This window comes from Calonectris borealis, chromosome Z (assembly GCF_964195595.1).
Source record: "Calonectris borealis chromosome Z, bCalBor7.hap1.2, whole genome shotgun sequence".
NCBI lineage: Eukaryota > Metazoa > Chordata > Aves > Procellariiformes > Procellariidae > Calonectris > Calonectris borealis.
The window spans coordinates 61051015-61065435 of NC_134352.1; the positions used below are offsets into that span (position 1 = coordinate 61051015).

Here is a 14421-nt window from a genome sequence, read left to right on the forward strand (position 1 = left end):
TTTTAATGAATTCCAAGTCTTTTTATAGCACCATTTGGTGAATATTTAGCCCTAATCAGGGCTTTAGTTGTTATCTACAGCACTTTTACTACAAACTATGTATCACAACTTTTTTGCTAAACTCCAAACTCTTCAGACATCAGAACATACTAAAAGAGACCATGCTTAAAAAAATGCAAATATATTTAAAAAAAAAATCCTCAATTTCTGAACTCTTTCACTCCCTACACCCACTTATCCACAAGATACAGTTCTATCTTCAACTATGATTAAGGTTCAAAGGTTATTTTTAGCCAGAGTGCTACATTTGCTAATTATTCCAGTAGAGATGGGATTTCTCCATTCCCTTGTATTATGCAGCCAAGTAAAGTCTGTAAGAAGTGGCTCACCCACATTAGAGGCTATAGCACAAGGATGAGTATTTTGAATATGCTTCAGTTCTGCCAATAGCAGCATTGCTAGGTCACACGTTTAAAAAAATTAGGAGTCAGAGTCAAGAAATCCTCTTACTGCTAAACTGTTTACTGAAGACAATTAAGATAGGACATTCTATGTCACAAATGAAACCAATAGTATGCTTTAGTTTGTTTTTTCTGTTAGTTATTTTGCCACTCTAAAGTAGGTACTAAGTACATATCACAAAGCTTGATATATAATTTTATAAGACAAAATGCATTTTGCACTGATATTATTTTGAATCTACTACGTAATTCATCTTTAAAAATGGAGAAAAAAATCCATCAAGAGAATTTATTTCTTATACTTCAAAATAAAATAAAATGGTCCTAACAAGGCACAAGTACAGAATCATTACATCAAGGTAATGCATGGTAAGAAAAACTTCCACTGCACATTTTATCAGAATACTGTACTTAAGTACATCAGTTTACTGTAAAAACAAACAAACAAAACCCACAAACAAAAAAAAACCCAAACAAACAAAAAACAACCCTACCATCTGGGAAATGCAAAATCAGAAGCTAACTAAATCAAGATAAAGCTGATGTTAAAGTATGATCATGTTTTATTTTCCACTTCAGTCAAGTGTGTCAAGCTTAAGTAAATACTCAGCCACTTGTATGTGTGCGTATGCATGCTATATATGCATATACATATTTGCACACAAATATTTTCATATTTAAACATATATTTCCATAAATGGGTATATATACAAATTGTGTGCAATTCTGTACAAAACACCAAGGAAATCTATTTACATTGGTCTTGCCTATTACAAACATGATTATTTTTCAATTTGTTTTTTCCAAGAAAAGAAAATTGATTGGCTTTCTAGGAATAATAAATAGCCAATGACTGCAACAAACACTACCAACAGATATTTCTACTGAATGAAAATCAAGACAATAAAAAGGCTCTGACGTGTCTGGCATTTCTCTGTAATGTAATTTTTCATCTTTTTTTTTTTAAAACTACGTCTACAATATAACCCAAACAGTTTCCTACCAAGAGAGCCCACTATGGGAAAAGCAGAATACTAAACAAAGAAGTTAAGCTATATTCCATCAAACATTTCTCCATTTGCAATTCATCTTGGTAATAGAGATAGAACCTGGTAAATGCATATAGGACTTGAAGCAGGAGATTTCTCTTGCTCAATGCATAATTCATGTGCTCCGCCTGCAAAGTGTGTAAAATGAGAATTTCACACCGCCGCATGAGCCATGGAGCTGCAGAGAAAAGGCAGATGAAATCATATTTTGCTGTGCGAATTTTATTTCTTATCCTCCCAATATTTATACAAAACCATCATTGACAATCCAAATGCATTGACAGATCACCCACTGTTTCCATTGTGTTAGCACTTGAAAAGAGATCAGGCAGAAAGATAGACAATTTGTTTTTGTATATTTTTTAAATAGTGGATCAGGTTTTTAACAGCTGAGTGACTGTATTATACTTGTATAAGGAGGTCAACAGTAGCTGATTTTAAAATCTCACTGTAGAGACACCTACTTATACATGCATCATCCTCAAATATGCATTTTAGCTCTACAGTATTTATGCTTAGAGTATAATATGTATCTGAACACATCAAACTATCCATATTTCGAAATGATATAAAACACTGCAGTACAAGAGAGTGACTTTTCTATTCACTGCAGCTCAATTACAGTGAACACAACAGCTTTTTCAAAATGATTCTTCAAGAGAAAAAATATGAAAGCATTAATAATATATTCAGGAAAAAGAATCTGAAGTTTTTGTAACATATTTTAAATGCCAGTAAATGCCTGGATGTATGCACAAATTAAGCCCCCATGCAAGTGTAACTGAACCTTTTTTATTATGAAAATTCTGCTGAACATGGCAATGGTACCCAACAAAACACATAGAATGGTAAACACCACCCAAAACATCAGCTATGTAACATAGTTCATAATGTGTGGCAAACTGACAAACTATAAAAATAGAGCCTACTAACTACACCTCTTATCACTATATATTTCTGAAAATCTTTTCAGTTTTATTTAGAAGGAAAGGAAATCCTAACGAATCATCTCATCTCATATACACTGACAAAATTAAGAATACCCTATCGCAGAGTAATACAAGCAATGGCTTTTCCAATAAAAATCTATCAGAATAAAAACATGCATTTCTGAGAGGCTGGCTGAAACTGTCTGCTCCTGGGTAGCCTGAAAAGAAGTCAGGTAGGAAGCAAAAAAATTCCAAGATTTTCCTGGAAATAAAATAAACATGGGTGATTCTTGTAAAATGTACCTTGACACAAGGGCTTTATATAAGACTTTCTCTATAATGTTCTTTAAAGTTTGTTAACAATTGCTTTTCTTTCCAGCTTGGAAGGGTTTGGAAGGGCTTATCTAGGTTATCATCAGTTAGCTCCACCTATCAACACAGGGGTCAAGACAGTCTCTCTCCAAAAAACCTATTAAGCTAGTTAGCATAACAATCACCTTTGACACAAAATACTTGCGATTCTCCCCCCCATACCCTAATCCAATTACACTTCTGAATATAACCAAGTTACCAGAAACACCTGAAGTATCAATGTAGGCATCCAACATGGCTTAAATGGAAACTAACTTCATGGTCCTAGAGACTAATATAGTACACTGAAACAGTCCTCTATGTTCAAGAGCATTAAATTAACTTCCCCCCCACCCCCTTCATATATGATCATTGCTGTTTACAGTCCATCAGCCATAGCTTGCTGCCCTTACATTAAACGTACTAATTTCTTAATGAAAAAGAATTTAAGGAACATTTAGCTTTTGCATAGTGAGCTCTATGCAATCTTTTCTTTTCAATAATCTCCTTGCTTCTTTTCTTGCTGCCATGCATATAAACCCATTGCTATTTGTTCTAATATTTTTTGTGATGTTTAAAAGCTTTGCAGTTTTTCAGTTCTACCCTTTGAGTCTGATCAAGTCTTCTGTCAATTACTTATAAATACTTTTTGTTCCTAACACATTTCTTTTCAGGTGCTTCTTAATCAAGTAAGACTTCAAGACTACTGCTACATTCTTTCTCTTCTCTTAAAATCCAAGGGCTTGACAATTTTCCATTGACTTCAGCAAAACAATCCCAAGCTTCTTGGACATTCCGGTTCTCATATTATTCAGTATATTTGACTTCACACATTCTTGACTGCTGTTTTAAAATACAAAAAGTTTCTTTATGCTAGTAGTCCTCGCATATCCTGAGAAAGAACCAGAACAGTTTAGATATCTGTAGTGGAAGAAATATGAACAATGGCATTGATATCCTGAGAAAAATGGACAAATGCAGCAAAAAGAAGACACTTTTGTTTGAATATGGTTTTGCGGTGGCTGCTCAGAACTAAGCAGGTCAGAGTACCTATTACTTTCTGGTGAAAAAATACTATGCTAATATGAGAAGCTGCAAACTGTTAGAATTAATTCATGTCTCATCTAGCATCAAAGGAATTTATTCTGAGAGGATTTAGGTTACATTTGTTGTGCTACCATTTTTTGGCAAGATCCAGTTTGGCTTCTCTACTAGAAAAAACTTTGTCATAGGTGCGCTACCCGGTGTGGTATTTGGGCAGAAAACAATGATCAAACCATGGCAACGCACGTCTGTTTCTCAAATGCTACAGTCTCACCTCATCTTTTGTTCTACTTGGTAGAAAAAGGGAATAGATTAAAAGTTGTTAACTCAGAGTTCCTATGCAGACCTATAAACTTACAAAACAAAACCCTTGTACAAGATTTAGAGGAATAGAGAGCCTTCCCTCCTCAATTAAAGGAAACGCACACTGAAAGAGCTTAATAAAGTTAGAGCCTTCCCTCCTAACTGTTCAAAACACACAGCTTCTACAACTGCATCAAATGCAACAAACGACGTCTGTTTTGACTATTCAGCAATCTATACAGAAGTCCTGATCGAAATGTCTTGGCTTAATTTAAAATGCATCAGAATATCACTTAATTTTCAAAACCATATATCAGTATTAAAATGGAAACTTCAGAGCTACAATTCTACCCTTCAAATTTTTATAAAATATATAAAAAGAAATGCACAGGAAAGTTTCAGAAATTCTTTTACTTTCTACCTTAACAGATTAAGCGTAAGGTTCCTCATTTATTTATTTTTTAAATGAAAGATAGGTAGAGAAACAGAAGCCAATTCATGCTACTAGCTTTAGCTCTATAAAGCTACCTTGAGTATAATGAACTTTTAACCTCTTTGTCTTCACTAAGGTAAGCGATTAAAACTTATCTGACACATGAATGGTTCTGTTGAACACTTTTGCATCTCACACATTTCTGAATCCAATTTAAAAAAGACGTATTTGAAAGTTTGCTACTTCATAAATGTTGTAAGAAAGCTAATACAATTTGAAGTTACAGAACCCTTTATAAGCTTTATTCCTATCAAACACAGCGAGAAATAAGAAGTTGATTACTCATTTAAGAATATTAATTCTGCTAATCTATGTATACACCTCAAGTATAGATGCATTAACTGCGCTATTCTCAATTTTAACAGGAAATTTAAAAACAAAGCTAGTGGTTCTACTAGAATGTGTCAAACTCTTAAGAAACATTGTACTAACATTTGTTTCTTGGTTTTACTTCCTGTTGGACCCACGTCCTATAGTAGTTATACTTTAAGATCCCATTCTAATATAATAATCATCCCAAATCAGGATATTATTTTTGCGAACTACCCATGTACTATGCTTTCATCAGTTCACCAGTAATCTAAAAAAATAATTACGTTCTATTATTCTTCATCTATCTGGAGTAAAAATATAACAGAATTAAAATCCTTTTCGTTATAAAATATTCTTACTTGCTTAAACTATCAAACTAGTTTGGGATTGGTCTTTTTATGAAAGGTCCAAAATTTTTTCCAGAAATTCTAGTTTTTTAGATATCCATAAAACCACTACCCATCTCCATTCCTGTAGAAAGAAACATGTATAGATGGTTAGGTGCATCCTTTCATATTTTATAGGGCTTTTTAAAAAAAAAAATTTTACCTTACTAGAGGTAGCACTTCTAGATTTTCCAGACTCAGAGTCACTTTTAGAGTCTGATTCTGATTTGGAGTCTGAAGAACTTTCTTCTGATGAAGTGGACTCTCTATCAGAGGAACTGGATGTGCTTCTCTTTTTGGAGATCCCCTTTGGTTTCTTTTTAATGTCTTCTGAATCACTACAGTTTGAAAAAAAATTTAAGAGGCATGTAAAACTACCAAAGGAATCTGTTGAGGCAATATCCTACGTTAACATTTCACAGTTTTATTAAATGAGTTTTAAGTCAGCATTTCTTCATGATAAAAAACTCAGCTAAGATGGCAGAAGTAGTAGCTTATTTCAAGGTACACAAAATTGTTCTATCACCTTACACAATAAAACATCACATTATAACCTAAACCAGTGAAACAGCCAAACAAAAATTTGAACATATTAAAATATTATTTGCCTGCACCAAGCTTGTGACATTTCAGAAAGAAGTGCAGACACCCTTTTATATAAAGAAACTTTCAGACTATTCCACCTATGATTAACAGAATCTTGATGGGTTAGAAGATGTTTTTGCAAAGTAATATTGTTTAAAAAAAAAAAAAGGAGCAATGCATTGAATTTATTCCTCCGTTAATTCTTCTAAATCAAACTACCTAGAAATAAGACTTAAAATATCTACAAATATTTCAACCCATTAAAGAGTTTAAACATAAGAGCTATTGCATTCTGACCCCTTTGGTCATACTGAGTACCTTACAGCTAATGGACTTCAGAGACACTATTCTTCACATAGTAAAGTTCTGTTCACGCTGGCAATGTTGGATTATGTTGCTCTATGCTAACAGCTACTGAACATTATTAAAATCTGCGTTGTTCACTTCCAATAGTACTATAACTACCAATTAGGAGATTACCCTTTTGTCTCAGGGGAAGTTACTACCCAGAAATATCGCAGGAAATGAAAATTGTTTTCTAATAGTTATTATGGAGCAGATAAATTAATATTGCATATAGAAAAAACGCTCTGTTCTTGGATCTACAGGAACCATTTTATACTTCCAAATCAGGTGTTTCATACACCACCTGATTCAGCTTCCTTCCCAAGACAATAAATTGGTTACTAAAGTGCTTGAAGGGTAACCAGATCAACAATAATTAAACAAATCCAGACCACTCAACTAGAGTCCCTCTGGATTCAAACTAAGTTGTTGCACATTTTTCCTTAGCTTTAGGAGCAGTACAAAATAATGTACTATACTGCATTACTATTTGAGATAGCAATGTTTTTAGAAGGGAAAAATACAGAGAAGGGGAATTGAAAAAATCTAACGTGACAGAATGGACAATAGTTAGGGCAATGCCTTCCCCCTCCCAAGAACTTCCCAGGACTGAATTGCCTAAATCAAATTTAATCAAAATTATTAAAAATCAATATTAACATTTAAGCCATGCTAATAATGCCTACCCATGTAACTGAAGTTGAAATCAACCCCCAAAATTTTAGTCAAAAGCATTTTTTTCTGAAAGCAGCAAACTTGGAAGCTTGCAAAGCTAAAAATGAAACAAGAGTACACTTCACAAAAACAGTCTAATGTAGCATATCTGATCGTTAAAATCATGGTGAAAAAACAGGTACTATCAAAATTACGTTTCAATATGATAACATCTAAAAACTTGTTTGAGGTCAAAGAGCTAAACATAAAAATTCACTAGTGTATACTGTTTAAAGTTTCTTCGTATAACATAGGTACTGACAAAATTATCTGCACTTCCTTCATTGCCATTGAACAGAAGCTGTAGCTGCATCAATAAGTTATTGTGAACCCATTATATAAATGAAGTAAGTTGTTTTTCAACAATTTATCTTCAGCCTATCTTTAAAACTAGATTTGAAGATTAAAAATGTTACTTTATTGTACATCAGCCAGTTTTGATGGGTAATCATTGTTTACCTTACTGCTTAAAATTTCAGATGTTATTCTAATGAAAAGAATTTACTGGTAACTAGCTTTTTAACTTTGCGATGATGAAAAGCCTGTATTAATTTAACCTACAGATTTCATTTGTTCTGAACAGGAAAAACAATATAAATCACTTTTAAAATCATTAAATCCTGACTTAAATTAATAAAGTCATAATTAGGGCATTATGCTGTGTTTGTTATGGAAGTGGCAAGGCGAGCTGCTTTAATTACTGTCTGTAATAAAAGGAGCAGAGTGCGTACTGTGCCCCAATAAGCGCTGTCAGCCACGACTGAGCTGAGCTGCAAACTCATCAAGTGAGCTGGCAGCAGACTACAGAGTAAAGGGCGATCATGTCTGCAGAGGCCACTTGCTGACAGCAGTGGAAGAAACAGATTCATACAATCCAAGGTATTAGCCCCAATTACTCAAAATTTTAATGATACTTTAATACATGATAATGCTGTTGATAATGGGTAATCTTAAAAAGCGCTAACACTTAAATATCTTATGACCGTTTCCCTTCACAGCCCTTGCCTTTAATATTTGGATCATAATCTTTTTAATATAACATTATTTAGAAAAATCAATTGTCTTAGTTACATAATGGCAAAGTGTTGAAGGACTTAATTTTAGCTCTCAGCAAAATTGCTGCAAAAGGTAATTAAGTGTTTCACACAACTGTTTGATCATTTATTCAGCCTCCCAAGGTTACATCAATTTTCAAAAAGCCATACAAGATTTTACTGAAGTCAGAAATTAATTCCAAACATAAGAGTAGTCTGATTAATGAAAATATGAACCCGGTTCATACACTGAAAGAGGAAACATCACTCCTTGGCCAACACACCCCAAAAAAAGCCTAATTAAATGCTTAGCAGACTGTTTACAGGAAGAGTGCTTTAACAGCTAGTATCACAAAAAATTAAAGCCATACAAATCTATACCTACCTTTCATCAGCAGCTCTAGGTGTTTCCTTTGCAGTACTTTCTTTGCTATCTGATTCACTGTCAGTTGATTCTTCACTGGAAGAGGAACTCCCACTACTCTCATCACTGCTGCCTTCCTCCTTATCTTCCTTCTCAGTTTCATTGCCAGACTCGCTCTCTGAAATAAAAACAACTCTTACAATTTTTCTCGAAATATCTTGTGTAATTAGTATTTCAGGAATCCAAGTTTATTTTAAATAAAACAATGTTTTAGTATTTTAAGATCCAATTGCAAGCTTCAGCATTATTTACCCTGTGTGAAAAGCAGGCAAAAAAATCACTTTCCCCTAATGTTTACAAAATGTTGTTGGTTAAAGACCTGTCCTCTTCAGCATACAGTATTATACTTTACCAAATTAGAAAGCCCAATAATAAATTAATTGCATGTGGATTCTTCAAAATTACATAACCCTATCAGGAGTTGGAGATGACCTCAAATTCTCTAATCTATATATTCACTTAACTGAAAGATTATCTTTTCAACCAACTGCTTAATTAGATAATCTGTTCTTGAACACTGATAGTGACAATGATTGAATCACTGATTCAAAACAAATTATTTATCCTCTAATTAGTCATATAGTTACCAAATATTCCAATATCTGAAGTGAATATATTCTTTTCTTACTTCTTACTTCATTAATTTCAGTGATACAATTCTTAAGCACTTCTTCTGAATATTTCCTCAGTTTAAGAATGAGAGGAAAGAAGCTCCATATTCAGATTTTGAAGTGCCCCCTCTTCCATTCCATTAGATGTTAATAATTCTTTTAAGTCTCTAATGCTAAACATTTTCTGTGTCTGAAGTCTAGACCTGGGAGATATTCTTCCCTACATCCGAACTACATTAACATCTACAGAAACGGCTGTGTTGGGGAACTGCCTATCTGGCATTAAGTGGGAGACTGGTCAAAAGAACTTTTGCTCACTGAACTTGATAGGCAGCTGTCAGTTATCTTCTCCATCATCATCATTCCCATTGTAATAAATAGAAAATGTCATGTTGAACTTGAGAGCAATACTATAACACAATTTACTGAATAAACCCCACGAAAGACTACATAGTTAAATAAGTTCGGCCATTTATCAACACAGCAGCTATCAAAATAGTAGTTCATCAACAATCAATTCCAAAAAACTTTCAGAGTTAATGGTTCCCAACAACCAAGCATATGGGCATTCTTCCCGAAAAAGTTAGGTGCCTTTAGTTTTAGTTGGAGTTACAAACTCTCACTACTCTTACTAGACTCAAAGCAGGATGAAAATAGCATGCCAGCTTTTTTAACTGGGAAACAAAGCAAAGTCTAACTCATTTAATAAACACACAAGCCATACCTGTAAAATTAGCAGTTAATGCTCAGCTACAGTGAACGTAAATTTTTCCCCCTGATTTCCTGATTTTATACCTAGCTCTGGCTTTTTTAGAAATTTTTTCTGATTCTTTTTAAGTAGGGGCCAGTTCTGAAGATACAGTTCTCCAGCAGAGATGCAAGTTGCTTTCCAAACACCTACCTGATGCACTGGTACTGGTAGACTCATCTTCCTCCTCTTCTGACTCGGAGTAGAACTTTTCAGTAGGTTTCTCTTTCTTTGTCTTACCTAGAATTCCAGTCCATTCCTTTGCCTGTAAATAAATTTCAACTTAAGTTTACTTTTACAACCAGCAATACAAAAATATACACACAACACAGCAAAGAAAAGCACTTGCAGTAGTAGTATTAAGTAGTTTCTAAATAAATCCTCTAAGCAAGTCAAGAGAAACTATTAAATTTCTCTTACTTTACACAATTAGGAGAACTAAAAGTTTTGTACATACCTATAAAAGGTGAGATATGTCTATTCGAGAGTCTAGAAAAAGATTTACTAAGGCAGATTAAAAGCATCAGTAACCATAAATAAATTTCTAAGCCAAAAGAACCTGAAGTCTGAGAGTTTTATCTCTAGATCCAGCTGAGTTTAGCCTATGACTAGAATGAAGGGTAAATATGGCTAGTCACCACTTTTATCATCCCAAGTTTTAGGGGGAAAAAGAGATATGGACCCAGTAGGCAGCAGAAGTTCCACAGAGGAATTATATTTCACTTCCTTTGCAATTCTCCAAATAAAAATAATTCTTACCACCATGAGACACCAGAACGTGGCAATATTTTGGCCAGACTTTTTTTCTTTCCATATCCCTCTACTAGAGGAGCAGAATAAACTCAGGCCAGGAAAAAAACGAGTAGGCAGACAACTATATCAACAGAGTGATACAGTCTGCCTCAGTGAACAGTCTGATCTGGAATAAGGCTAACTTTTGAAAGAGTTCTAACAGTGACCTGCAATGGTGTACAGCTCTAGAGACACACTGGCTTCCTCTTAAACACCAAAAGATGCTAAAGCTTTGTAATGCTCCACCCAGCAATTGGTATTTTAAAAAGCCATTTCTTTTGGATATAAATGACAATTTAATTGTGGATTGCAGCTTATCAAGTCAGCCTCACTCACATACATTATGTAGGCACATGCAGTACTAGAGGAACCACAAAATTAATGACAATGAGACACTCTCCAAAGAAAATACTTGCAAAAACACACGGGGAAAGGATTTTCATGTTTGTTTTGAGGTTTAAATGGTTGGAGGGAGATATTTTCTATTATGTTGTAGATAGATGTTACTCCATTTGATCAATTTCCTGCAATACTTTTTGTTTCTATGGACCAAGGCGCCTCCACACATTCTTTCATGCCAACCCTATCATTTATAATCCCCTGCTTCAGCTGATTGCCTTTAGATTCTCCCCATAAAAGCTTTCAGAAGTTTGTATACAAATACCTCTTTTCCTGAAATGCATATAAGAAGGTAGACAAATTAAAGCATTAAGGAGAAATGCTTGTTCTACCACATTGCTGTTCACGGGTTTCTGCCAATCATATCTATTTTTTAGAATTTTCTCTACCCATTGTATGCCTAACATCTTATACGCAAATTAATTCATGTGCAATTTACTGTAAAAGTTGGCTCCTGACAAGGACCAAATGCTTTTCTGGGTGTACCTGTTACAACAGCATACCTCCAGGAGCACCATCAGCACACTATATTCCAATACATTTATATTTCTGTTACTGTTCAATAGCTTTCACTCACATCTAGTAGGACTGTGGTACCTGACACATAAATCACAACTCCAGTACCAGAACATGACTTTGCCTCAGAGTTTACAATCCAGTAACAAAAAGCTATTGGTAGTAGAAGACCAGCCCTGTAATGTCAACAAATTACTAGTGCACTAATAGATGACATTTTCCTATTATAAACTTTCCTAATTCTCTCCAGATGATCTGAAATGTAAACCCTGGTCTCTTCCAACTTGACATGTTATGTAAATAATTTTTCCCTTGCCACTGCATTTTGTTTATGTTACCTATGTTTTTCTGTTTAGACTTGGATTTGTACACGAACAAACCTCTGCTCACCTCCTACTTCGGTAGTCCAGCTACACTCATCGTTAACAGCAATTAACATATGGCAGCACAGCAAAGAGGCATGAAATCAAAAGTGAGACAGAGGGGAAAAAAGCCCATTTAACCCACGAGTGAAGCAGAAGCGGCCTACAGTGACCCACTTCTCTCATTGAAAACAAAAGAGCAAGCATTGTGCTTGCAAGCATTTCCAAACGTTCCACTTCGAAGCTAAAATAAGCAACACGGATGTTTACATGCATCACCGTTTTTCAGTACAGCATACAGATAGTATTTAAATATTTGTATTTTGGGCTAATATTCTGCATTGACGAGTGCCTTCAGCGAAGTTACTTTTAATGATGCTGACGTACCGCCTCCGCTACGTCAACATTTCGGACAGAGGGATCAGGCGCCACCTCTGGCCAGTCGGACAGCTCCAGGTAGCCAGTGGCTCGGCTGTTCAGCGTGTGAGACAAGGTGCCAAGCTGGAAATGATCCCGATCTATTAAAAAAAAGGGGGGAAGGGAGAAATACACAAACACCATGAGCTCTACCACAAAGAGCAATCTTAATCAGGGCTAAAGGTAATTGCCATTATATTACCTCAAATGTCATGGAATAAATATAAACTAGGAAGCTCTTCATAGGTCAAAAAACTGATTTCAGTCCATAGATTACAATAATCTCCCCCATAATGGTCAATAAAAAAGCTAATCAGTCAGTGTGTTTAGAGGTGTTGCTCTGAAATGTAGCTTCTCTAAAAATTACTTTACTGTGAATATTAAGAATGACAGCACAGTTAAACAATCCATATACATGTCTTGGCACAAACACATCCAGAATTTTAATAGTTTTTCTTCAAAATGGAGTTCCTTTTAGAGCTTCAAAACTGGGACTAAGTAAGTACGAAAATTAAAATTGTAAATCATCACAATAACAGAGCCTTTTTAATTAAGATAACCTGATAACCTTTTAATTTGAGAAGACAGACAATGGTTCTTACCTGTAAAAAGACAGGGAAAACGCAAAGGGAAAATTATGACTTTGGAGAAAAATAATAAAAACCTAATCTATTGAGATTCAATTTATTTCAGATTCATCAAACATTTGCAATACTCACACTAACAATCTTCTATTAAAGTCTAGATAAAAGACTAGAGCTATTTTCCTAAACTGAAGAATAGTCTTCCTCAAAAGACACACCTTCTATTATTTAAATCAAATTTTAAATCCACATGAATAGAAATGGATCAGTTTGTCAGGTTTATCATCAGAGAAATGCACTGTGTTTGCATCATGCAAACCTTGCTTGCTGAAAAGCAAGTAAGCAGAGCGAGTACTCTTGCATATTAATCATTTGTATTTGCTAAGTGACACAATTTGTGAGCATATTTGAAATAGAATAGGCTGCCACATTCCTTTACACAATGAACATTTACCAAATGATTTTGGCAGTTATACCTTTAAAAGGAGACTCAAGCAATGGGGCAGGTTTCTGTGCCAGAAATATTTTTTTGGCATATTTGCTTAAAGCTCCACTCTTCTCATTCGGAACAATAAGCTGCCTAATAAATCTTGTACGGTCTCTGATGTCGTAGCTTTGATCATACTTGCCGAGATTTAATACGTACTGGGTAAGCAATTTTGTCTGTGGAAAAAAACAGGACAAGAACAGAATACAAGTTATTTATGATTATTGATAACTCTGGATAAACATATTTAAAGAGGTAATAAAAATGAATGGTTATGTCAAACAAATGTTGTTCCACAGGGAATATGCATTTCTAAAGCTGCAAATGGAATTCTGAAGCCAAAGCACATGTCCTCTTCTGTATTGGGGAGGTGAATGCTGAGTACTGAGAAGCAGCCATGTGCTAGATTATTAAACTGCTGAAGTGGAAAGAAAGGCATCATTAAAAAAATAATCATATATGGCAAACCCGCTGAAGGGTCTACGTGAGGATAATGAATGTGGAAATACAACTAAAAACATGGCACTCAAAACTTAATCGGAAAAATATGCAGGACATCAAAACATCAGAGGGTATTAGGGGGCTGGCAAACTGCTTCTGCTGAGGTGTGTTTTATGAAGAGATACTGTCCCTGGCATAAGCAGTGTCTGCACTCTGACTGCACTCAGTTACTTTATCCTGAATTATGACCCATTAAAGCAGACACATGAATCACTGAACTGGATTACTGCAAATTATTTGCAGTGCATTTAGCTGTTACTTTTTCATAAAAGCAAGCTGCTGATGCCCTCTAAAAACCAGGATAAAAGACTTCTTCCATTTTTTTCTTGAAGCTTAAAGCCTCCAGTAATATCGGTCATTTATTTATTTATGTAAGAGAGCAACTTATATTATCACAGCTTTTTACAGCATAATAGGACTTCCTAATTTGACGTCTGAGAATATTAACATGTATTAAATAATTTTAATAATTCAGTTAAATTTATAAAACTGAAAAAAGAATATAAAAAATCAGGGAGACTTTCCCCGTATCTCAGAAGAAATAACATAGTGTAACCAGAACAATAGTGCTGAA

The 14421-nt window shown here is 34.6% G+C and overlaps 1 protein-coding gene across 8 annotated transcripts in view; it reads right to left on the bottom strand.

Moving 5' to 3' along the window:
* AP3B1 (adaptor related protein complex 3 subunit beta 1) overlaps positions 1-14421 on the bottom strand; it is a 163881-nt gene that overhangs the window by 56889 nt on the left and 92571 nt on the right. For 6 of the 8 annotated variants that reach the window (XR_012670878.1, XM_075136702.1, XM_075136704.1 and 3 more), the window contains 5 exons: positions 13336-13522; positions 12246-12376; positions 9943-10054; positions 8392-8548; positions 5492-5666 (listed from right to left, as the gene is read on the bottom strand). Coding sequence is in view for 7 of the 8 variants with exons in the window: in XM_075136702.1 (XP_074992803.1) it covers positions 5492-5666; positions 8392-8548; positions 9943-10054; positions 12246-12376; positions 13336-13522 (762 nt within the window). In the remaining variant the exon portion in view is untranslated. Of the gene's footprint in view, positions 1-740; positions 1689-1719; positions 3683-5491; positions 5667-8391; positions 8549-9942; positions 10055-12245; positions 12377-13335; positions 13523-14421 lie in introns of those variants that run through there. The other 2 variants (XM_075136707.1, XM_075136708.1) reach the window with 2 other exon arrangements.